Genomic DNA, 26,784 nt, shown 5'->3' on the forward strand with positions numbered 1-26,784 from the left:
AGAGAAGCTCCAAGTGGTCTGCCATGCTCATCCAAAATACTCTCGTTCCACATGATAGGCTGCCTTTCAATCTTTTCACGGGTGGACAAGGGAATCCTGCGAAGAGTACTCCTGAAGCTGGCCCATGCTTTCAAGATAGCAACCATAAGAGGGGAAGAAGGAGATCTTAGGTGGGCTGTGGTCAAAACCCATCTGGTACTGTGTGTCCAATCATCTCATCAAGTGGTCGTGCGAGACTGTATGCATCTGATAAAAAAATCCTTCCAAGACTCTTACCATGGCATAAGTCCTCTCACAACGACCTTGCAGAGTAAGGCTCTGCACTATAGATCCGGGTCGATGATGTTCAAACCCCCTTCTCTTGTAGGAAGAATCAAGGTCTCCCAAGCCCCCCTGGATGTAACATCAGTTGTGCCATCTAGACCACTCCATAAAAAGTTCCGTACGGGCCTCTTGAACTGAGTGATACAATCCCTAGAGTGGCACCAACAAGAGCATACAAACCATGCTGTGGCTAGAAGAACCTGGTTAACCACCACCACTCTGGATGCCAAGTCAAGTTTGGCTGAGCTCCAGAAAAGGAGCTTTCTTCTGATGCTCTCCAACACCGGAGCAAACTGTTGTGAAGGAGAGATGCCCACCCCAACCTGGCAGCCCAAATATCTAACAGAGACACCCCTCTGTACCCAAGTGAAACCAATATCACTACCCCAATCCGGGGTGCCATCATCGCAAATCCAAAAACCATTGGATTTATGCCAATTAATGTGTGCACCTACAGCCATGTAAAATAAATCCAAGGCTATCCAGAAGGAAGTGAGTGTCCTGGGGGAGGCATTCAAAGAAACAGCCGTGTCATCTGCCAACTCACTATCCAGGAGCTCTTCTTCCCGGCGGAGAGGAAGCCTCAGCCCATAAATATCAGCTTGAGATCTAAGGTAGATACTCATACCTTCCGCCACAAACAGAAAAAGAAAAGGGGCAAGAGGACATCCTTGGCGGACTGATCTAGAGATCTGAAACCTATCCCCTCTTACCCCCCCAATAAGCACCTGGCTATGGGCTGATCTGTAGAGAGAGGATACTCCTCTAATCCATGCATCTGAAACACCAAAGCGAGATAGAATACCCTCTAAAAAATCCCAGTCTACTTTGTCGTAAGCTTTCTCAAAGTCCAAGAGTAGAATGGCCAATCTCTGGTGGCTCTGCATGGCTCATTCTGAGGCCTCTCAAAATGAGAAAATATTATCGAAAATACTTCTGCCATGCACGAACCCTGTCTGCATGTCATGAATCAAATCTGGAAGAAAAACCTGTAGCCACAGACTGATGGCTTTCGCCAAAATCTTGTAAAAAGTGCCCAATAGAGTGATGGGTCTCCATTGTGACACTAGATTCCTATTACCCCCCTTTGGGATGAGATGAATGAGACCATTTGTAAGTGAATCAAGCATCTCACCAAAGTCTCACACGCCCTGCAGGGCTGATGTAATGTGATCACCAATCTGCTCCCAAAAAGTAATAAGAAAAGAAGGGCTAAACCCATCCGAACCTTGGCACTTGCCGTTGTGAAGGGCAAGTAATGCAGTCCTGAATTCTGCATTGGTGAAAGGTGCATCAAGAGAAACATACATCTCATCCTTCACCAATACAGGAATTCACTGCCAAATAACCTTTCTGGCATCATCTATGGCATATCTGCCCGGATGTGTAGTATGAAGAAATGCAAAAAATTCTGACGCTACACGCATGACGGCATCGAGATCTGACTGTAACACCCCGTCTGAGTCAACAAGCTGCGAGACACTATCTCTACTATGTCTGGATCCATGAGTAGAGAAAAAGTGTTTGTTGACCCTGCCATCCATCTGAATCCAAAAGGATTCCCGCGCATGAAAGGCATACTCTACTCTCTGATCCAACAATGTCTGTATATGAGCACTTGCTGCAACAAGGCGCTCTGAATCCAAGCATCAGTGGGCCTCTTCTGCTCTTCCCTCTGAAGGGACGCTAACTGCTGGCGTATACCAATCTCACATCTCCTGGAATCAGCAACTGTATGATAATAGTCACTAATATCGGATAAGGCTGCAGCTACCTGAGATGGGCAGGCAACTCCACCCTGTATGTGAGAAACCCAAATCTGTAAAATATCCTCCGTGAGGCTCTCCTCTACATGATGTATTTCCGCATTGAGCTTGCTCTCGCAGGGTTCTTTTCATACTTAATAGAAGTCTCTTTCATGAAAAAAAAAAAAAAGAAAAAAACGGCACCTAAAAGAAACCTCGCCCAGGAATCAAACATGTTAAAGGCCGAAGGTGAGGTCTGCAGGTAAGGCAACAAGCATCCACTCCCTAACCTGAGTCCTGGAGGGATGGGACCCATGGATGCGTGTGAAGAGGGTAGTCAAGCTCTCGAGCTCCAGATCCTTTTGGAACTGCAGCAACTCGTCTTTAGAGAGAATGCATGTTCACTCGGCTTGTGGAAGTGGACGAAGTTTGGCTGAATGGGTAGCCACTTGCCAATCAAATGTGCAATACTGACTCAAACACAATGAAGATGCAGTGCCTCACTTAAAAAAACTTATGAAGAAAAAGGAGGGGCTGAAAGGGGGGAGAGCTGGAAGGAAGGGGCTGAGAGGGGGGAGGGGCTGAGAATGGAGAGAGGATGAGAGGGAAGGGCCTCAAAGGGGAGAGAGGGTGAGAGGGGAGGGCCTCGAAGGGGAGAGAGGATGAAGGGAGGGGCTGAGAGGGGAGTGAGGAGGAGGGGAAGTTGAGGAGGGAAGGGTGGGAGGAAAGATGGAGGTAGAAGGGAGAGGAGAGGCTGAGGGAGGAGGGGGAAGAGAGGAGAGGGGAGGGGAGAGCAAGGAAAGCGGGGGGGAGGCAGAAAAGAGCAGTGGGGCACGGGCAGGAGCAACGGTGGGCAAAGAAAGGGGTGGCGGAGAGGAGGCAAAAGAGAAGAGGGGAGTAGCACGCAGGGGGAGGGGGCAGCGGGGCAGGGAGAGAGGATGTAGAAGGCAGCAGGGGGTGACGGAAGCAAGGGGGACGAGAGAGGTGGGGGCAGCAGGGGGGAGGAGGAAGGTGGGGCAGCAGGCAGGGAGGGGGAGAGGAAACAGCCGGGAGGTTTCGTTGTAGGAAGGGAGCCGCATCTCCAACGAAGCAGCTCAAAGTTGCTTGATAGACTTAGGTGCCAGCAAACATGACAGGTCGAGCGTAGTGGTTTCAATCAGGTGTTGTGAGGGTTGCAAATGCCTACAAGCTGAATATCAAAGGGCATGGCACAATTCTAGTGCTAGCTTCACTTGAAAACTCCCTCCCTTCCTCTGCCCCTTTCTCAGCCTCTAGCCTGGCCTCAGCACCTCCCTCCTTCCCTCCCCCTCCCCTCCTTCTCACCCCTTCCCCTCCTTCCCTACCCTGCCCCTCCCTTGCCTGCCCCCCCCCTTCTAGGAAAAAGAGAGAGATTTTCTCTTTCTGGCAGCAGATTTTCGGACGGACAGAGCTTCTTCGTGTTTACGTCGGCCATTCCACCTTGATTGACGAATGGGTTCCCATTCAGCCAATCCTAAACCGCTTCCACTGGCCGAAAAAATGGTTACCTTTTCCAAAGACGAGCTTCAGCAGCTCAAGACAGATTCAGAGCATGAGTATGCCACCTCACTCTTTGCTTGCATCCACAGTTCCCACCCCTCCAAGCTACAGGCTAGGGATTGGATGCTTTCGGCTTTACCTAGAGACCTCGCAGGGCATCTCACCGATGTTTGTCTGCTTGGACGAGGGTTCTTCCAGGTGGTCTTTGATTCTCCAGAGTCAACATGTTCAGTACTTAGGGCTAGTCCTTTGGCATTGAGCTCTAGGAGGATCTTTTTGACACCCTTCACTTTGGAATTCGATCTAGTAGAGGAGGAAAGCAGGGTTACCTCACTTTTCATCAGATTCCTCGGCCTTCCTCAAGTTTACCATCGACTCTTACCATCCATAGGAGCCACTTTTGGGTTGGTCAAAGAGATGCCCCTCAATGGCATGCCCTCTTCAGCGGCAAAGGCGGTCAGATCGGATGGGGTGCCACGAGTCAGGGTCATCGTCTCTAACCCTGATATTACAAATGATCACATTATGCTTCAATGACCAGATGGTTCCTTTTTTCGACAGAGAGTCGAGGTTGCTAGGAGACAGGATCAGTGCAGGATTTGCAGGACCCTTGGGCACTTTGCCAGAGATTGCCCAAGAATGAATAAAAGGCCCAGTTTATTCCGCCTTCTCGTCCTACTTCTTCTACACGCGCTACCAGAGCCCCCCCTTCTTGCCCAGGACCTTTGGGACCACCAGCCCCTAGACCTAGACCCTCTTCTTCAGTGCGCACAATACGATCAGTACGTCCTGCTCCTGTCGTCCCCCGTTGGACGCCTGTGAGGGTTGTTGACACTCCGCCACATCTACGAGGCACCTCGGACCATTCTCAGTTACAAGCAGGTGATATTCCTGCAACTGCAGGCATAGATGTGGTTGCCCCAGTCCCCCCACCCGCTCATCAGGAGGGGCGACCCATAAGCTGAATGGGAATGTGCCCAACTTCGATGGTGTCTTGAGAAGCATCATTGGCACATGTAACCTGTCTGCCATGAACAGGTGTGATGCTCTCAAACCACTCCTGGCAAGAAGTCATGTGCTTAGTAGCACCACTGTCGATATACCATGTATCACTTGCAACAAGGGAAGCATCCCTTGATTGATTTTCAGTATTCAAATCCCCCCTGGCATCCATCTTCTCACTAAATGCAGCAAACACAAAATCTCCATCACCTTGGGCAAGATGAGCTTCACCATGTACATCTAAAGCACGAGTTTCAATGGGGGCAACAAAATTATTACTAGAGCTGTCCCTTTGCCTTTTCTTTTCATTGGCAATCCTTTTTTGACACTCTGCGATGTAATGTCCTGGCTTCTTGCAATAGTTGCATTTGCCCCTTGTGTGCCTCTTCACATTTGTGGCAATCAAAAACCTCACTTGGGCACTGCGGCAGTCAAACTTCTTCTGCTCCTCCGTCGACGCTATAGGACTAGCAAGAGGGGCTGTAGCAGTCTGCTATCTGCCTGTAGTCTGACCCAAAGAAGCTGTGCTAGATGTAGATGAGCCTGCTGGCCTCACCTCATCCCCGCTAACAATATCCCACAAGCCCTTACCAGCCAAGATGTTCTTAAGCATGAATGACCACAAGGCATAGTTTGGTTCATCCAGCTTGTCACCCTCGGATAAATTGCCAAAATTGTCTGAAAGAGTCGACATGATGCAAAATGGGATACCCACAAGCTGCAAATGTACCTGCAAAAAGAACTATAAGTCCTAAAAGTGCAAATGTGCCTGCAAATCCCAAACAAATGCTTGCTACAAATACAAAGTACAATTGGCTGCTCTGAAATGCCACTGACTGCACAATGCAATCACTGCAAAAATGGCATAAACCAATCATTGCACTCTGCTGCAATCTGAAGTGCAATCCCAACTGAAAATGCACTACCCAAATCTGAAATAGCGCACCCACAAGTGCTCAAATGCATCCAACGGAGCTCCGAGGCATCCACAACTGTAAAGTAATTGCAAATGCACCCAACAATGCAGAGTATCTGCAAATGCACCTGAGAGTGTAAGAGTATGGGCTGCAAAAACAATCCCGAAGCGAAATACACAGCTTAAAACACTTACTGAAAGCGCACCTTGGCCCGAACCACTTCTGAACACAATACATGTATAGGGAAGAGCCTGGAGAAGTATGGAGACACCTGGGGCTGCTGGAACACACCCGGGAGAGGCTAGAGCTGAAAAGGGTCCAGATCTGAGCAAAAACGCCGAGAAACAGCCAAAAACTACTCGAAATCTCCTTCCAACAAGTTGCACGAACTCCCAACACTGTCGCGCAACCTTATGGGCAGATCCGTATGGACGTATGGACGTCCGTAAAACTGTACGGACAAAAAAACAAAATTTTTCCCCCACCTAAAATGATGCAGGACATGTTTGTTTGTATGCGGCCAGCTCAAAAATTTCGAAAAACGTCGAAATCGGACCTCAAAAGGCCAAAAAACAGCCGTTGGACTGTGCGAGCTACCGAAAGCTGGAGAGCTGAATGTGAGAACCAGGAGCACGCACTAGAGCACCAAGCTTGCAAAATTCTAGAAGCAAGCGTGGGAATGGGCTCTAGAGACGGAAGCGCTCTGATACCAAATGTAGGAACAAAGTGGAGACAAGTTGTGAACACAAGTGAGCAAGAGTGCACACACAAGAAAGCTCCAATAGAAATGTTCAAATGAAACAATACAAGTACTTGGTATATATAATACCCAAGTACTACTGGTCAACCATAGGGTTGACTTTATGCCTACAACACCATATCTTTGTAATGTCTTATAAATCCCCTCTCAAAGATATGGCTGAAAGTACCCTAGAAACGTCTCAGGTGTACCCTACAATACCTAAAGTACCATGGTCGCACAAATTCATCCAGATGGATATGCAACCTATGGGAGTACATGAAAACAATGTCATTGTGAATCACTTCACCTAAAAGGGCTCACTATTGACCTTTAGTATAAGAGCAGAGCTCATCACTTGATGCTCATGGAATTTCTTCATAATCCATCACTTGATGCTCTTTACATTAGAGGAAATTTCATTTCAATTGATGCAAAATGAAAGTGTGGAAGAGCATAGACCTACTTTGTCTCTCCACCTCCACATCCACATAGATGTGCCATCGCTTCTTCTCAATCCCCTTTTGCTTGCCATTGGTGTGATGAGAACCATCCATGATCAGCAGCGTTTTGATGAAAGGCAGACAGGTTCCACCAGTTAGTTTCAATTTCCCACCACATGGAGCTAGTGTAGGTGGTTAAGGGCAGCCAAAGAATATGCCCGTATGAGTAGCCACTGTGCTAGACAAGCAACCAGGCGATATACGCTTCCTAGTAGCATCCACATATTATGTATGAGAATCATCCACTCAGTCACAAGCTGCCAAGTCATATGCATGATGAGCATCCCAACACAGGTACACATGATGGAAGGCAGCAATCCAGAGCAGAAACACCGATGACTTGAAGAGTGACCCAAAAAAGAGGACAGCCTCACACAAAAGAGGATTCCATGCAAGTTTTCTGAGGCATCAGTGTCCAAGGTCAATCATCTCCAGGTCTCTTGATGAAAGACGTTGGACTCATAATCAAAGCCCTCTCAGGATACACTTCTTTGAATGGTACAAAGAGTTTGTATTATTTTTCATTACACTGGCTGCTTCTGCATCTCCAAAACTGCTTTGAGGAACTATTTGTCTTAGTGGCATAGATAAACATACTAAACCGATGACTTGCCACATACGCAACAAAAAATTAGTGAAATTACCAACTGGTGGTTCTGTATTTGAACAAGTCTTTCAGGACAAGTTGATTCATGGCAGCAAAGCCCCTCAAACTTGTTCATATCTCCCACACCTTGGTGATGATGGCTTGCACATCTGCAATGCATTGATCTGCACATAAGAACAATCTAATTAGCAATGAGCTAGAAAGTTACACACCCAAAAAAAACATTTATGTTCAAAAATTGAACACGCATATGAAACTATATACCTACATATGTCTGAGGTGCATTACCATTAAAGTTTTAATACCACAATATGCATTATTAACAAAAACTAGCTGGCAAATGACATGATGACTTCTTTACTCAAAATTTTTACATTTTAACTTCAATTTTAAAATAACACTAAAAGTTAGATCCTTTTTATGTGATTAGTGTGACCTTCCAGAGTACACATCTGTAGCAACATTTGAAGAGATTGTAGGCCATCCTTTGCTGGTTCTAGTGATGCCCTATAGGCCATGGTATGTGCCTTGTAGGCATAAGTGTAGGCACTTATTGTGTTAGTGCCTTCTATGCCACATAGGACACATAGTCCTATGTGACACCTAGGACACTTAGTCCTAGGCCTAGATACAAGTACTTTGTACTTGTGTTTAGTAATGTTATCCATCTATCTAAGTTTGTGTGACTATCATCTTCGACTCGTCCTGTACTGCATACACTCTCTCTCTCTCTTTCTCTCAATCGTACCTTCAGTGGTATCAGAGCGCTCCTGGATCTGTTCTCCTGCCTCCGGATCTGCATTACACACAGATTCCAAGAAGTTGCGCTCCATCCGTACAATCCGTACGATTGTACGGACTTGCGTACAGATTCCTGCAGTACCCGTCGCACCTGCTCCGTCATACCTACGCGCTGTACCTGCACGCTGCATCGCTGTACTGCATTCCTGCTTCGCCGTACCTTCCGTACGTATTCCGTATTCTGCGTCATCACGTACCTTGCATTCCTGCTTCGCCGTACCTTCCGTACGTATTCCGTATTCTGGTAGTTCGCCGTACGCCGTACCTGCAGTGCGCAATCGTACTTTCAGTGGTACCACGCATTAAGTACTTTGCTGTACTTTGCCGTACTACCTTCCTCCCGCTGTACGGAATCAGCATCTACAGTGACAGCCGTACATTCTTCTCCGTACAGGTGTACTAGCTCCGTACGATCATCTGCTCCGTACGTACACCTGTAGATCAACCGTCGTGCGAATTTATCTACAGGGCTTTTGCAAGACATTGCAAAATTTGGGGCTTTCACACATTTGCCCTCTTTTTGGCCTATTTGCCCTAAATAAATTTGGGGCTTTTGCCAAATTTGCTGTTTTTGCATCAGATTGCAGTACATTAAATCAGATTGCAGGACATTCAGTTACATTTGCAGGACATTGAGTCAGATTTGCAAGATATTGAGTCAAATTTGCATACATTGGGTCACATTTGCGAAATTTCAGCAAGATTTGGGGCTTTTCTGAATTTGCCCTCTTTTTGGCTTTATTGCCCTCAATAAATTTGGGGCTTTTGCCAAATTTGCTGTTTTTGCAGTGAACATTGCCTGTCACAGTCACATTTGGGTCAGATCTGCATTTGCCCTTTCATTTGGGTCAGAAAGTTGCAGATATTTGCTGTCATTTTCTGACAGCCAGCTTATTGCAGTGATAGCCTTGAGGCTTTTTGGTTTTCAGGTCTTTTACAAGTTATCACAGTTGCTATGGCTGGGAACAATCAGGATTTATTTGGAGTTCTTTGTGAAGATGATAAGTTGGATGGCACCAACTATCCGATGTGGTCTTATCTCATGAAACATATTCTTGTTGCAAAGCATTTGTGGAATATTGTTTCTGGGGCTGATCTGAGGCCAGCCAATCCTTCAGTGGTTGTTTCTACTGCTGCACCTTCTGCAGGTGGTACTACTTCTGATGCCTTTTCATCTAGCACTTCTGTTGTTGCTCTTCCAACTCAAGAACAGTCTAGATGGGATGCAAGAGATGCAAATGCACATTCATGCATTGCTTTATCATGCAAGAGAATCATTATTCCACACATCCGTTCTTGCAGGACAGCAAAGGATGCTTGGGATAAATTGGCTTCTCTATATCAGATTCACAATGAAGCTCGTGTTGCATATTTGAGAAGGCAATTACAGGAAGTGAATATGAATGAAGGTGAGTCAATGGATGCATATTTGACAAAGGTCAAGGACCTCATGGAACAGCTTGCCAACATTGATGAAGTGGTGCCAAATTCACAGCTTGTCAGTACTACATTGAATGGACTACCAGATACATATCAAGGGTTTGCTACAACCCTTCGATTAGTGGCCATGGGTAATCCAGACCACTATTCTTTTGATCAGCTTGTTACTTTGCTTTTGCAGGAAGAGCAAAGTAGAGCTAACAGACAAGCAATTATTCCTGATCATGCATTTGCTTCACAGCAAACAGGAAGAGGCAAGGCTCCCAAGCCTATGGGCAAGCCAAAATCTGCACACAGCAGCTGCAATTCCTCTACGCATAGCAGCTGCAATTCCTCTCATGCATCTAAAAATACAGCAGATAAGGGAAAGAAGAAAAGATGCAATTATTGTCGCAAGCCTCGACATGACATTTCAGAATGCAGGAAGCGCATTGCTTCGGAGAAAAAGAAAGCAGGATTGACAGCTAATGCCTCACATGCCATTGAATCCCATGAGCCTGCAGATGCTTCACATGCACATGCTCTTCAGGATGATTGGGCATGGGCTGTCCATTGCTCATTTGATCCCTCCAAAGCTGATGCACTTTTTACTTCTAATGATGCTCAGTCCTGGTACTTTGATAGTGGTGCTTCCAAGCATGTCACATCTTGCAGACAGTTGTTTCATTCTTTAGCTGATGCACCTCGAGGGGGGACTGTTACATGTGCCAATAATGCTTCATATGCTGTAAAAGGAGTTGGAGATGTGCAGCTCACATCCATTTCCAGTCATCCTGTCACTCTGACAAATGTTCTTTTTGTGCCTGGAATTGAAGTCAACTTGATTTCAATTTCAGCAATTGCTACTTCAGGTTTCAGAGTAATTTTTGATGGCTACAGATGCCTAGTATATGATCTTCGTGATGACAATGCCATAGTTCTCACTGGCACCTTGCCAAAAGGGCTTTATCACCTTGATCATCATGCAGCTGCACTTTACACCGAAGCATTGGCTATTTCAGATTCACAGCTTGCTGAAACTCATCTGTGGCATGAGAGAATGGGCCATCTAAATTATAGAGCTCTTGCAAAGCTGCATTCACACCAGATGGCTAATGATGTACCTCAGACTCACACAGTTTCTAAACATGTGTGTGAGGGTTGTCTCTTGGGTAAGATGCATTGATTTCCTTTTCAAAAGAATTTTCCAAAACTCTCACAAAGGAAATTGCAGCTAGTACACAGTGATGTCTGTGGCCCAATGAGGACAAATGCCATTGGAGGATACAAGTATTTCATGACTCTCATTGATGATTTCACAAGGTATTGCTGGATATATCCTTTAAAGGCCAAATCTGAAGTTTTCTTATGCTTTCAGAGATGGCTGAATATGGTTGAGAATGAATCAGGCTGCAAGCTTGTCACCCTCAACACAGATAGGGGGGGTGAGTATATGTCAAAGGAGTTTGATGCATTTCTTTCTTCACGGGGCATTATTCACTCATGCACTACTCCTTACACTCCTCAGCAGAATCCTGTTTCTGAAAGGAAAAACAGGTCCACAATGGAGATGGCCAGATGCATGCTCAAGGCCAAGTCTTTGCCCAATAAATTTTGGCTTGATGCAGTAATGCGTGCCAACTATGTGCTGAATAGATCACCTACGCGGGCATTACAGACTATGACACCTTATGAAGCATGGAAAGGCAGGAAGCCTTCACTTTCACACATGAAAGTTTTTGGGTCTCTTGCGTATGTTCATGTACCATCTCAGCTGAGACATAAGCTTGATGACAAGGCAATCAAATGCATATTCATTGGTTACAGCCAGGAGAGCAGAGGGTATCAGTTATATCAACCAAATACTGGGAAGATTATTGTCAGTAGAGATGTGATCTTTGCTGAACATTCAGCTTCTCCTCTTGTGGACTGCAAAGCAAAGCCAGATATTGACATGTTTGATGCCTTTGAATCTTGGTTACCTCTACCATCATCAGAAGAAGATTTTGAGCAGCAACATGCACCTCCTGCAGGCCCTGCACAAAGCAATAATCAGCCTCAACCTCATGCTGATTTGCAGGCTTCTCTTCCGGCACCAAATGATCCCATTACTCATGATGCAGTCCTTGAAGAAAGAGCTGTTAATAGACAGCAAAGGCAAGTTCCCAGATGGCTTCTTGATTCATTGAGGGACAGCAAACAAGATCAGCCTTTTGCTGCCCGGACAAGATCAGGGAATAGAGAGCATGGTCACTTTCTTGAGTTTGCACTCCTTGCTACAGCTTGCAATGAAGAGCCTTTGTGCCATAAAGATGCTTTTGACAGCAAAGAGTGGATGGATGCAATGAAAGCTGAGTTACAATCTATTGCCAAAAATGACACTTGGGAATTAGTAGATCTTCCACCTGGCAAGCATGCCATTGGAACGCGTTGGGTCTACAAATTAAAAAGAAAATCTGATGGCAGAATAGATCGATACAAAGCCCGTCTTGTTGCAAAAGGGTATGCCCAACAACAAGGCATTGACTTTGAGGAGACATTTGCTCCCACATCCAGGATTACTACCATTTGATGTGTCATTGCCATTGCAGCCCATCATCATTGGCAAGTGCACCAACTTGACATCAAGACTGCCTTTCTTCATGGGGATCTGCAGGAAGAAGTCTATGTCACTCAACCTCCTAGTTTTGAGGTTGTTAATTCTGAAAATAAGGTATGCCGGCTTAGAAAAGCCCTTTATGGTTTGAAGCAGGCACCCAGGGCATGGTATGCCAAAATTCATGCACACTTACTATCCCTTAGTTTCAGAATAGTCCCACAGAACCCACTCTTTATTTCTGTGGGAGTGGATCTGATTTTTTAGTGCTGATTTTATATGTGGATGATATGCTTATCACGGGCCCCGATACTCAGCAAATTGCAGCTTTCAAAGCTGATTTGCAGCAGATTTTTGACATGTCCGACATGGGACGGCTCCATTATTATTTGGGCATTCAGTTTGCTCATGTTGAGGGGGGTATCATGATGTCTCAGTCCAAGTATATTGGACAGCTCCTTGATCGTTTTCAGTTTGAGGATTGCAAGCCAATCTCTACTCCAGTGGACCCTGGCTTCAAATTCTCAGCTCATGATGGGAGCCCAACATGTGATATCACTCTTTATCAGCAGGCTGTTGGATGCCTTATTTATTTATGTCACACCAGACCTGACTTGCAGTATGCAGTATCTCAGCTCAGCAGATTCATGCACATGCCCAGTTCACAGCATTGGCAGGCAGTGAAAAGAGTCTTCAGATATCTCAGAGGCACTCAGGATTTAGCCCTCTTCTATGGTGATCAGGGTTCACTTACCATGCATGCTTACACGGATAGTGACTGGGCAGGATGTTCCGACACCAGAGTGTCACATACTGGCAATTGTTTTTTGCTTGGCAATTCATGTATTTCTTGGCTCAGCAAGAAGCAACCGACAGTTGCCACGTCTAGTTGTGAGGCTGAGTACAGGGCAGCTTTCACCGCTACAGTAGAGTGTGTTTGGCTTCGACAGTTACTTACAGATCTTGGTATTTGCCAGACATCCTCCACTATTGTCTACACTGACAGCCAGAGTGCTTTGGCCATTGCGCGTAACCCAGTGTTTCATGCGCGTACCAAGCGCGCGTACCAAGCATATTGAAGTTCACTATCATTATGTTCGGGAGCGGTTGTCAGCAGGTGACATAGAGTTGTCCTATCTTCCCACAGAGGACAACATCGCAGATATGTTTACAAAGGCACTTCCTCGTCCCAAGTTCGAAGTCTTCCGACAGGCTTTACACTTGGTTCCCTTTGTTACATGATCTGACATTCCTTGTACATTCATAGGTGGCTATATCCTTTTGGAGGAAAATGTGCCACCATGACCAGAAACTACCAGGTATTCTGAGACGTTTCCAGAATACTTCAGCCCATCCCATGGAGGGGGGTTTGTAGGCCATCCTTTGCTGGTTCTAGTGATGCCCTATAGGCCATGGTATGTGCCTTGTAGGCATAAGTGTAGGCACTTATTGTGTTAGTGCCTTCTATGCCACATAGGACACATAGTCCTATGTGACACCTAGGACACTTAGTCCTAGGCCTAGATACAAGTACTTTGTACTTGTGTTTAGTAATGTTATCCATCTATCTAAGTTTGTGTGACTATCATCTTCGACTCGTCCTGTACTGCATACACTCTCTCTCTCTCTTTCTCTCAATCGTACCTTCAGAGACCTGCTGCACCAGATCTGTGCAAATGTTTCTCAAAATTTTACTCCTTTCGTCAACTCTGTTTGGAACAGTAATTTGAGATAGTAGATACAGTTTCTGACCCTATATACCTAGTTTGTGTGTGAAATGATTTGTTCAATTTTCTCGCTCTGTCCACTGGTTTAACAGGGAGACCTCCATGTAGGAAAAGCCAAAAAAACAGAGAGATTTGCTTTTTCCTGGATGATCTCCATAGCCTTCTCCAAAAATGGATATGCGTCCAAGGATTAATGTCACGAATCTCCTAGTGCAGCCTCCTGGTGTGAGTTAGATGGTGCTCCTTGTCATAGCTTATACTCTACTTTCTAGGCATGAAATATCCTTCTCTTCCTATGTTTTGCAGAGTGTCCCAAATGATCCGGCATGCCATAGTTCTTTTGATCCAGAGGATGCAGATTGCCCTTGCTGTAGTCCCTTAGGCATCTATAGCTTGGTTGGCCCAGATTGGTCCACAGCTCTTCTTAAAGGGAGCACCCCTAGACCATGCTTTGCTGTTTAAGGTAGCATCTCACAGGCTATTCCGTAAGCGTTGTTCCCTACTTGGGTCACATTGACTCAGCATGTGAGAGATCATCGCTAGTCTCACAACATGGCAGATCTAGTGAGCGAGATACACTGAGCCTATTGAGGGGGCACATATATTTCCCGTACAGCCTATATGCATCATTTGGTTGGACATGTCGACACCCTCATGGCTACAAGGGATGAGATACAAGGATCATCACGCACAGCTGAGGCTTGTTGTGCTGCTTTTTTAAGGGAGTGGGACCATGGTCTATTTTTTTCCCACTCCGTTTCTGGCCTTTCATGGCAGTTCAGATTCCTCTGGCTACTAGTCTCCCAGGTTAATTGCATTTTGTAATACTTAATAGGAGTACTCTTTCTTGGAAGAAATAAAAAATAAAAGATACAAACTATATGTCATATTGTGCCCCTTGGCAAAACATTATGCCTCTCATCTTTCTTTCACATGTTGGAAATACCACTAGGGTTCATCCTCATCACATCATCATGGTTCAGCATCAAAATCTCCATGAAACTGGTACACCCATTCAGTACAACCCCCTTCCCTTTATCTGCCAGGAAGGAAGACGTGGACGAAGGATGAGCCTGCTCGTAGGGTCAGGTGAGGGAATTGCAGTATGAGCGGCATCTGGAGCAAAATCATGAGGTAAGTAGAGGGAAGCCTCAATTACCACTGGGGGGATTGAGGTATGGGCAACCTCCTGAGTGATAGCCACTGGAACTACTGAATAAGTAGCAATGGAGGTCCCAACATGAATGGAGGTCCCGAAATAATGGTCATCTAAAATGTCGGTGGTGGGGATTGGTGGACCGAGACCAAAGACCATTGAAGGGCCACAGGTGCTGGTCATCTAAAGTGTGAGGATGATACAGGAGGAGCACTCTAATGAGGAGCTGTACTAACACTCTATCATGCTGGGGCTATATCAGTACGCTGTTGTGGATCAGCACTCCCTAGAGGTCAAGAAGGAGTTGTACGAGAAGGCTTTTTAGGCCTCTTCTTCTTCCTAGGGCAATCCCTAGCGAAATGCCCATAGGTCTTTGCTCATCCTGCACTGATCCTGTTTGCCCGCAATTTCGACTCTCTATTGAAAAAAGGATCCATCTTGGTGTTGAATCATGATATGGTCATCAAATATGTTTGAATCATCAACGATGACCCCAACTCTATAGGTACTCCGTCTAATTTGATTGCCTGTACTGTAATCAAAGGCAATCTAGGGATGGGGGGCGAACCCCTCAGCAATGAGGCCTAGAAGGTGATGATAAACCTGAGGAAGTCCAGGGAATCTGATGAAGAGGGAGGTTCCAAGCCTATCCGGTTCTACTGGGTCAAAGCCAACTATGAAGGGAGCCAAAAAATTCTTCTTTAAAAAGAGGGATGTGGACTGATACAGGAGGAAAGGATCCTCTTCCAAAGCTTACTCCAACCTTCACTAAACTGACACATGAACTGATGCCCCTCTCCTTCATGCATGGATTCGTTACGGATGATCATCATGAGAAGGACTTTTGGAATCCAAACGTGGATGCTCACACTGCACGGGTCACTTCCGTCCATTTTCCTCCCCTGCTCAACACTAACGACACTTCCTTGCATGAGAATGAGCTACGAAGCAATAGAAGCACCCTCTCCGAGTAGCCAAATACTCGTAGTAGATCCTCGTAGAAGACAGTAAGGCCCTCATACGCCAGGGTGGTGCAGGAGTTCAAAGGAGGGTTGTTCACTCCCCGTTCACGTGTAGTCCTCTTGGCGCTGCCAGCGACGGCGGAAAAGGAAAACCAGATAAGAGCTATAGCTTCTCCCCACAGGGAGCCACAGGTGGAGATCCCCGTGGTGCAACAAGAAAGCTTGAAAAGGTCCCAGCCAATGGACGGAAGAGAGGTTCCATTGAGTAAAGCTCCACGAGGAGGGGGGAGATACAGGGCCAGAAAAAAGCAAACCGCCAAGAGCACCGACGCAATCTCAACATCTGGACACAGAGCAGATGTCTACCCAAAGATCAAAACAACCTCCAACGCATGAATTACCAATGATGGAGCCACCAGAGGGTCCAAGCCAACAAGCACTAGACTCCAAGCTCAAGGCAATGAATCAATAGATACACAATCACCTCAGCAAGAGGATCCTCAGTCTGAGGATGAGGAGAAGTCATTTACTAAAGGTAAATTTGCTGCTTTTTTGGATGAGGATAGGCTAGAGCAATCTATAGAGTGGCTTTCTTCCCACACATTGATAGGATATCTCCCTAGATCTAGACCTCCTGCTGCTTTTCTTGAGGGTTGGCTGAGAGATAGCTAGATAAGAAAAGGCTTAGTTGTCACTAGTGTGAGGTTCTAGGAAGAGGTTTTTTTTCTTCTTATTTGAAACTGAAGACATGGCTTGGAAAGTGTTACGCTCAAGTTGAGGCAACATGACCTCGGAAGGGTCAGTTGACATTTTCCTTTAAAGGATCAATGTTTGTACTATATTTGTTTGGGCTTCACGTAAATGATAAAAAAGGAATCAAGGTCAAGGTCCTTGGTGAAGGTGACATGGCACAAGACTAGGTGGATCTAAGGGCTAAGGGGACAAGATGCCAAAATGGAAGAGGATGAGGTTAAGCCTAGATGGTCCAAGGAATTTGAAGATGATGTCAATCAGCAGGATGCTAGCATGAGTGAGTTAGGAGACTCAGAGGAGAAACTCCCTTTGGTTCAAAAATAGGAAAAGAATATTGAAGCCCCTGTGAAGCCTCAAGCCATAGTTCAGAATAAGAGAAGAATCTCTCAGGTCAAAGGCTAGAGTGCCCCTCCCAAAAGCCATGCCCCCAAGGCAAAAAAGGAGAAAAGTAATGATGTGTGTGGATTGACTAACCCATGGAGGAGTCAGGAATTCCCTCTCTTGGGTTCAATTTGTTGTCTGTCTACATCAGTCACTGGCTGCTCAGCTCCCCGTCCGAGCTGCTCCTTGCTGGCCCTCCGTCCTGCACTCCTCTCCCCTCCCTCCCCTCCCTTCCCTTCCCCTACCTCCTCCTCTCCTTCCGTGCCGCTCCTCATGGGCTGTTGCTCCCTCCCCTGCTGCCCTCTCACGCTCCCCTCCCTCCCTCGCCCACTGCCCTCCCTTCCTTGACCCCTTCCCTCCCCTACCCTCCCTGCCTACCCCCCGCTACCCCTCCCTCCCTACCCTCTGCTCCCCCTACCCACCCCTCCCTCCCTACCCCCGCTGCCCTTCCCCAGCCTCTCCCTACTCCCCTGCTGCCCCTCCCTCCTTACCCCCCACTCCTCCTACCCCCCGCTCCCCCTACCCCGCCTCCCTTCCCCTCTCCCGCCCCTACCCCCTGCCTCTCCATTCCTTCCTCCGCCCCTTCCTCAGCCCCTCCCCCCGCCTTAGCACCTCCCTACTTCCCTCCCCCGCCCCTCCTTCCCTACCCTGTCCCCCCTTGCCTGCCCCCCCCCCCCCACCCCCACCACCACCCTCCCCCCCCCTCTTCAGCCCCCTCGAGGAAAAAGAGAGAATCTCTCCTCCCGGCCATAGGTTTTCGGACGAACAGATCATCTTCGTGTTTGCATCGGCCTTTCCACCTTGATTGACAAATGGGTTCTCATTCAACCAATCCTCAACCGCTTCCGTCGGCCGCAAGAACGGTTACCTTTTCCAAAGACGAGCTTCATCAAGACAAATTTAGAGCATGAGTACGCTACCTCCCTCTCTGCTCGCATCCACGGCTCCCACCCTTTCAGGCTGCAGGCTAGGGATTGGATGCTTTCGGCTTTACTTGGAGACCTCGCAGGGCACGTCACCGATGTTCGTCTACTTGGACCAGGGTTCTTCCAAGTGGTCTTTGATTCTCCAGAGTCAACAGGTTCAGTACTTAGGGCTAGTCCTTTGGCATTGAGCTCCTAGATGATCTTTTTGACACCCTTCACTTTGGGTTTCCATCTGGTAGAGGAAGATAGCAGGGTTATCTCACTTTTCATCAGATTCCCCGACCTTCCTCAGGTTTACCATTGACTCTTACCGTCCATACGAGCCACTTTTGGGTTCGTCACAAAGATCCCCCCCTCCCTGGCATGCCCTCTTCAGCGGCAGAGGCGGTCAGATCAGATGGGGTGCCACAAGTCAGGGTCAGCATCTCTGACCGTGATATTACAGATGATCACATTATGCTTCGGCGACTAGATGGTTCCTTTTTTCGACAGAGAGTCGAGGTTGCTGGGAGACAAGATCAGTGTAGTATTTGCAGGACCCTTGGGAACTTCGCCAGAGATTGCCCAAGGAAGAAGGAAAGGCCCAAACGGTTTATTCCGCCTTCTCATCCTACTTCTTCTACACGCGCTACCAGAGCCCCCCCTTCTCGCCAGTTGATCATTGTTAATCATTTCAAGGATTTACTCAGCACAGTTGACCCAAGCAATGAACAGGTTTTGGAGGCTAGGAATAGATGCCAACTAGTCAGACACTGTAAAGTCTCTAGCTTGGACAGTGTAAAGTCCCTAGCTTGGACAGAATGCAGCTAGAGAATGCTCTCTCTTTGCAAGAACTTAAAGAGGCTTCTTTCTCTATGGCTGATGGCAAAACTCCAAGGGAGGATGGTCTTCCAGTAGAATACTACAAGTTCTTTTGAGACATTGTTGGCTCTTTTTTAATGGCAGTTTGGAGAGAGAGTGTTGAACAAGGATTCTTACCCAATCACCTAAATGGAGGAGTTACCAAACTCATTTCAAAAGATGGGAACAACATTGTATCAAAAAACTGGAGACCTCTAACTATGTTAAACTGCTCTTACAAGATCTTGGCCAAAGCCCTTGCATTGAGAATGAGAAACAAGATGGATAACTGGATCCTTCACGAACATAAAGGATTTATAAAAGGCAGACACCTTTTAAAGGCAATCATAAACCTATGGGAAGGATGCACTCATGCTGTGGAAACTAAACAAGATGTATGCTTTATAAAGATTGATTTTGATAAAGCTTATGACAAACTTAACTAGGATTTTCTTTTGGAATCCCTCAAGAATCTGGGGCTAGGGACAAAGTTCACATCATTTGTTGCTTTACTGCTTTCCAATGCATCTGCAAAGGTCTGTGTAAATGAAGAAATGCCTCAAAGTTTATTTTTGAAGAGATCAATAAGAGAAGGGTGCCCTTTGGCCCCTTTATTATTTGCCATAGCAACTGATTCTTTGGGGTGGTTAATAAAATAACAAGTGTCCATGAGGGCAATTAGAGGAATTGAGCTTCCCTCAGGGAAACATTTAGTTAATCAACAATTTTCTGATGACACAACACTAGCTATTAGAAACACAGATGCACACATTTAAGGGGCAATGGAATGTATGGATATATTTTGTGTGGCATCAAGGTCTAAGATAAATCACACTAAAACAGGTTATGCTCTACTCTCAGGTGGCTCTCAAATGCTTCTGGACCAGATGGGATGCACAAAAATACCACATGGACAAATTTTCAGGTTGTTGGGTATTCCTATGGGATTTAAAGTTAAAATGAAGAACATATGGGAGTGGTTCTTAGACAGATTCACGAAAAAAATAGACAAACTCAGAGGGTTACAAGCAAATCTTACAAGGAGAAGAGTTTTCTTAAACCATTGCATTTACCCAATTACTATTTTTTATCTCTCTTGTTGGTGCCCCTCTAAAACAGGCTTAGAAAAATTCATCAAAATCTGCAGATCTTTCCTATGGGGGGGAAGTGATACAAAAAGGAAAATTTCAAAAGTTAAATGGGCCTTCTGCATCACACCTAGAAAGGAAGGAGGATTGGGAGTAGTCAATATCCACTTGGCTGCTTATAAACTTACTGCCACTTGGAGTAAATAGCTATTACCTCTCCTTCCTGACACTGTCTGGGCCAACCTTTTGCTTAGAAATTTTGTCAAACCTTACAGGGCCCCTACGTGGAAAGGATTTCCTCTCCTCTCTGCTATTGACAACTCTGAGCCCTTTATGACTAAGGGGAGTCAACTCTAAAAAACTTTATGGGGGGCTTTTAAACAGATCAAGAGCCACATAGTCCTCTCTGGTAAAGGGAGTTTCATGGCTTTGGACTCAATTTGGGCATCTATTTTCTTTACTAAACAACAGCTAAGTGATGATGAGTTCCTGAAATTCTCGCAACTATCAAAGAAAGGTTTAACTACTTTGGGAGTTTTATGGGACAAGGCCAACTTTAAATGGAAGACATGGTTGGATATCATAAGGAAATTCAGGCTCAATAATGCAAATTAAGACCTGGTCATGAGTAGAATACAACTGTGGGAGGGTGACATTACTTGGAAAGGGAGCAGTGTCTTAAACTTCATCAGAGAATTTAGTTGGGTTGGCAGCTCATCTTTTTTACCCATACCCACTCCTTCTGAGGGCATAGAAGAGGTGGTTTCCATCCTCAATTTTAGGCGGAAACTCTTGGATATTGAAAGGAAATGGGATGTTAGGTTCTCATTGATTTGGGACAGAAAGATACCATAAAAAATGCCCACTGTCCTGTGGTGGCTAATCCTCCATAAAGCTGTCTGGACCAGCTGCACGAGCTTGAATATTGGCGAGGGAGATGGAACCTGTAAATCTTGTTTTAGAATCAAAGAAGACATTTTTCACCTCTTTATTTCCTACCCCTCGGCTAGAAAAGTATGGAAGGTGATCCAACTAATGCTAGGGGAACCAATCAATTGGAAATCACTTCTACTGGGAGATGCACTCAAGCTACTTTATGCCACATGGGTCAACATCAGAGCACATGCACTGTGGTTCATATGGAGTGCCAGGAACGCATATCAGTTTAATGATGAGTACATTTGTGCTTAACAGTTATTCATGAATTGGTATGGAAAGAATACAACTGCACTTACTAATTGATTCCTATTTTCTATGGTCCAGGACAAATATTTGTTGGATCACGAAATACATAACTTTAATGATCAGATCTATCAATTACACGTTGAATTGAATGAACACATTAGAGATGCTGGCAGCTATACCAACTCCAACCTGGACCTGCAAGCCCAGCTCTTACCTTCTTTATTTCATGTTAAGGATGGACCTACAAGCTGATTGCTGTTTACTTTTTCTTTCTACCTAGGAGTTACCAGAAAGCTTTTATGTCACCATGGGGAGCAGTTTTTGTCATTTCTCCTCTGAGCAGGAAATCTTTTGCCTACATACTAGATATCCCTCTCTAGAGAGGAGAATTTTGTTCATTTGAGACTTCTTTGTACAAAGCTTATTTGTCCATGTGAAACTTCTTTGTACATTCTTATTTGCCCCCAAAAAAAAAAAACTTCTTGTAGCCCAACTGCAAAGAGCCGAAGGTGCAACAAGCCGCGAGGGGGGCAACAGCCTGCAAGGAGGGGATGGAGGCAAGGCAAGGGAGGGAGAGGGGAGGAGGGGCTGAGAGCGGAGAGCTAGGGAGGTAGGCGAGGAGGGGCAACTGCTAGTGATCACGTTTTGGAGTAAGTAACGCAAGAAAAAATGTGTTAGGCAACCCTATTTGACTCCAATAGTGCTCCTAATCTCCTCTGTCCACCTTGTAGACATCCAAACCTATCTAAGACCCTCTCATAGAGTGCCATGACTACCCTAATGATCCTAACCATACGCCAAACCATGCAAGTGTGTGATGAGATGAGCTCTTGGCATTGTGTAAAAAGCCTTGCACAAATCCACAGAGAAACCATAAACCCTCTGTCTCCGTTCCTTGGCCTCCTCATCAATGACACCTCAAAGTGTGAGGATGAGATCTAGATTCACATGGCCAGCTCGAAAGCCTGCCTATCCATTAGATTTGAGTCTCTAGAGCTCTGCAAACTGGCTAACCTCCTTGTGAATGGGAGTTATGGTTTTTTTTTTTTTTTTTTGCAAAAAGGAGACTTCTATTAAGTAAGAAAGAAAGTCGCTAGAGCAAGCTCTGTGCGGAAATACAACATGCTAAGCATGTAGTGAAAACACCTCAGAGGAATGAGGTAGAAAGAAACCAAGGCTGAGGCTGAAAATGCCAAGTCAACCTTGTAGAAGTCTCAGCAAAGAAGGGAGAGTCTCTCCAATCTCTGAGAAAAGTAACTCTCTTGGAGGAGGCTGCTCGATATGATCCCTGCACGGTCGCCCAAATGGCCATCAGAGTGTGTACCGTATCTGTCCAAATACTGGCCAAGATCTGAGAAGGGTGAACCTGAGAACCCTCCAGAGCCTCAGTGCATCTGGCTCTCCAAATGTGCCATGCTACAATGCTAGCTAAGATCTCCCATGGAGAGTCAACCGAGGAATGAGCAGCTCTGAAGAGAGTGGCCGGAACATCCTCTAGAGAGCACGACTCCACAAGATGCCGTCGGATGTGAAGAGCCCAAGAGGAGTCAAGTCTCTCAAAGAAGACTTGGGGCCCTGAAAGAGTGAGCCAAGCCACTGATCCCCAGGTCATGAAGAAGGGTAGGCGAACAAAAGTGCTGAATGTAGGATCGGATAGGAGAGAGAGACTGCAGGTAACTAAAGAAGCGATGAGTTAGCCGTCACGTCAAATCTTGGATAAAACCAAAAACAAATGAGTACAAGGTACAAGTACCTAGACCTAGGACTAAGTGTCCTAGGTGTCACATAGGACTAAGTGTCCTATGTGGCCTAAAAGACACTAACACTATAAGTGTCTTTATTTATGCCTACAAGGCACATACCATGGCCTATAGGGCATCACTAGAACCACCAGAGGTCGGCCTACAAACCCCCCTCCATGGGATGGGCTGAAGTACTCTGGAAAAGTCTCATAATACGTGGTATTTTCTAGTCATGGTGGCACATGTTCATCCAAAAGGATATAGCCACCTATGAATGTACAAGGGATGTCAGATCATGTAACAAAGGGAACCAAGTGTAAAGCCTGTCGAAAGACTTCGAACTTGGGACGAGCAAGTGCCTTTGTAAACATATATGCCATGTTGTCCTCTGTGGGAAGATAGGACAACTCTATGTCTCCTGCTGACAACCGCTCACGAACATAATGATAGTCAACTCCAATATGCTTGGTACGCGCATGAAACACTGGGTTACACGCAATGGCCAAAGCACTCTGGCTGTAAGTGTAGACAATAGTGGAGGATGTCTCGCGAATACCAAGATATGTAAGTAACTGTCGAAGCCAAACACACTCTACTGTAGCGATGAAAGCTGCCCTGTACTCAGCCTCACAGATGAACGTGGCAACTGTTGGTTGCTTCTTGCTGAGCCAAGAGATACATGAATTGCCAAGCAAAAAACAATTGCCAGTATGTGACACTCTGGTGTCCGAACATCCTGCCCAGTCACTATCCGTGTAAGCATGCATGGTAAGTGAAACCCCTTCACCATAGAAGAGGGCTAAATCCTTAGTGCCTTTGAGATATCTGAAGACTCTCTTCACTGCCTGCCAATGCTGTGAACTCGGCATGTGCATGAATCTGCTGAGCTGAGATACTGCATACTGCAAGTCAGGTCTGGTGTGACATAAATAAATAAGGCATCCAATAGCCTGCTGATAAAGAGTGATATCGCATGGTGGGCTCCCATCATGAGCGTAGAATTTGAAGCCAGGGTCCACTCGAGTAGAGATTGGCTTGCTATCCTCAAACTGAAAACGATCAAGGAGCTGTCCAATATACTTGGACTGAGACATCATGATACCCCCCTCAACATCAGCAAACTGAATGCCCAAATAATAATGGAGCCGTCCCATGTCTGACATGTCAAAAATCTGCTGCAAATCAGCCTTGAAAGCTGCAATTTGCTGAGTATCTGGGCCCGTGATGAGCATATCATCCATACATAAAATCAGCACTAAAAAATCAGATCCACTCCCACGGACATAAAGAGTGGGTTCTATGGGACTATTCTGAAAACCAAGGGATAGTAAGTGTGCATGAATTTTGGCATACCGTGCCCTGGGTGCCTGCTTCAAACCATAAAGGGCTTTTCTAAGCCGGCATACCTTATTTTCAGAATTAACAACCTCAAAGCCAGGAGGTTGTGTGACATAGACTTCTTCCTGCAGATCCCCATGAAGAAAAGCAGTTTTGATGTCAAGCTGGTGCACTTGCCAATGATGATGGGCTGCAATAGCAATGACACATCTAATGGTAGTAATCTTGGATGTGGGAGCAAATGTCCCCTCAAAGTCAATGCCTTGTTGTTGGGCATACCCTTTTGCAACAAGACGGGCTTTGTATCGATCTATGCTGCCATCAGATTTCCTTTTTAATTTGTAGACCCACCGCGTTCCAATGGCATTCTTGCCAGGAGGGAGATCTACTAATTCCCATGTGTCATTTTTGGCACAGAGGCTCTTCATTGCAAGCTGTAGCAAGGAGTGCAAACTCAAGAAAGTGACCATGCTGTGATCTTGTCCGGACAGCAAAAGGCTGATCTTGTTTGCTGCCCCTCAATGTATCAAGAAGCCATCTGGGAACTTGCCTTTGCTGTCTATTGACAGCTCTTTCTTCAATGATTGCATCATGAATAGTGGGATCATTTTGTGCCGGAAGAGAAACCTGCAAATCAGCATGAGGTCGTGGCTGATTATTGCTTAGTGGAGGGCCTGCAGGAGGCTCATGTTGCTGGTCAAAATCCTCTTCTGATGATGGCAAAGGTAACCAAGATTCAAAGGCATCAAACATGTCAACATCTGGCTTTGCTTTGCAGTCCACAAGAGGAGAAGCTGAATGTTCAGCAAAGATTACATCTCTACTGACAATAATCTTCCCAGTATTCGGTTGATATAACCGATACCCTCTACTCCCCTGGCTGTAACCAATAAATATGCAGTTGATTGCCTTGTCATCAAGCTTATGTCTCAGCTGAGATGGTACATGAACATATGCAAGAGACCCAAAAACTCTCATGTGTGAAAGTGAAGGCTTCCTACCTTTCCATGCTTCATAAGGTGTAACAGTCTTCAATGCCCGTGTAGGTGATCTATTCAGCACATAGTTGGCACACATTACTACATCAAGCCAAAATTTATTGGGCAAAGACTTGGCCTTAAGCATGCATCTGGCCATCTCCATTGTGGACCTGTTTTTCCTTTCGGAAACACGATTCTGCTGAGGAGTGTAAGGAGTAGTGCATGAGTGAATAATGCCCCGTGAAGACAGAAATGCATCAAACTCCTTTGACATATACTCTCCCCCCTATCTGTGTTGAGGGTGACAAGCTTGCATCCTGATTCATTCTCAACCATATTCAGCCATCTCTGAAAGGATACCATTTGATGGTTAGGAGATGATAGAAGGATCAATGTACTCCTGAGGGGTTCGGGGGTAGCACCCTCGATCCTGGGGGTCTAGGGGCAATGCCCCCAACGACAGGATCTGGCCCACGGTATGCCCTCCATTGCATGCGCACGATCATTTGCATGTGAATTTGCCCTCACGCACGTGATCGATGGTCGGTGGTCAATGGCGGTGGTGAAAGTCAAGCAAACATGTGCCACCATCCTCACACTTAGTCACACACTATGCTAAGTCAATATGCATGTGCCACTGCCAGCCCACCAATGTGGTGGAGTTGGTCTACTACGAAGGGCTATATAAGGAGGCCACTTCTCAAGCCTCAACATCGAATGCCAATACCCGTACCTCCAGCCCTTCTCCCTCTAGAGTCTGTGTAGATCGCCATCAAAGCTCTACTGGAGAGCGCACGGGTGGATAGCACCATCAGTTGTATCTGATACAAAAATTTTATTCTGCTCTATTGTGACTATTCTCTTACTATTGTACTATTGTTGTTGTCAAACGATCTCTCCGCTGCATCGTTTTTCTACATTGTAGACTTAAATAGTTTCTTGTTCATATTGCCTCTTGGCACCCATGCTACTACAACCACCCAAGACCTTCAACCAAGGAATGTGGATTGTAGGGCTAGGGCTCCAAGTCAACATGCTTAATTAGCTAATAAATATATTCTTTGGTGAGAAAAAGTGAATATTCCTATTGGATATAAATACAAAATTATGAGGTGTAGGGAAATGCTTGTTTCTCCTAAAAATTTAGGTCTAATATCTTGTGAAATCATCAATGAGAGTCATGAAATACTTATACCCCCCAATGGCATTTGTCCTCATTGGGCCACAGACATCACTGTGTACTAGCTGCAATTTCCTTTGTGAGAGTTTTGGACAATTCTTTTGAAAAGGAAATCGATGCATCTTACCCTAAAGACAACCCTCACACACATGTTTGGAAACTGTGTGAGTCTGAGGTACATCATTTGCCATCTGCTGTGAATGTAGCTTTGCAAGAGCTCTATAATTGAGATGGCCCATTCTCTCATGCCAAAGATGAGTTTCAGCAAGCTGTGAATCTGAAAATAGCCAATGCTTCAATAGAAAGTGCAGCTGAATGATGATCAAGGTGATAAAGCCCTTTTTGTAAAGTGCCA

General features: G+C 45.8%; 1 protein-coding gene across 4 annotated transcripts in view; it reads right to left on the reverse strand.

Moving 5' to 3' along the window:
• LOC147879503 (uncharacterized) overlaps positions 1-26,784 on the reverse strand; it is a 222,604-nt gene that overhangs the window by 44,985 nt on the left and 150,835 nt on the right. For 3 of the 4 annotated variants that reach the window (XM_087371951.1, XM_087371950.1, XM_087371949.1), the window contains one exon: positions 7,393-7,519. The exons of the other annotated variant lie outside the window; for it this stretch is intronic. In XM_087371951.1, coding sequence (XP_087228077.1) covers positions 7,393-7,519 — 127 coding nt within the window. The remainder of the gene's footprint in view (positions 1-7,392; positions 7,520-26,784) is intronic. 4 annotated transcript variants of the gene reach the window in all.

Source organism: Dipteris shenzhenensis, chromosome 33 (genome assembly GCF_047967505.1).
Source record: "Dipteris shenzhenensis isolate YYH24624 ecotype China chromosome 33, Dip_SZ_1.0, whole genome shotgun sequence".
Lineage (NCBI taxonomy): Eukaryota > Viridiplantae > Streptophyta > Polypodiopsida > Gleicheniales > Dipteridaceae > Dipteris > Dipteris shenzhenensis.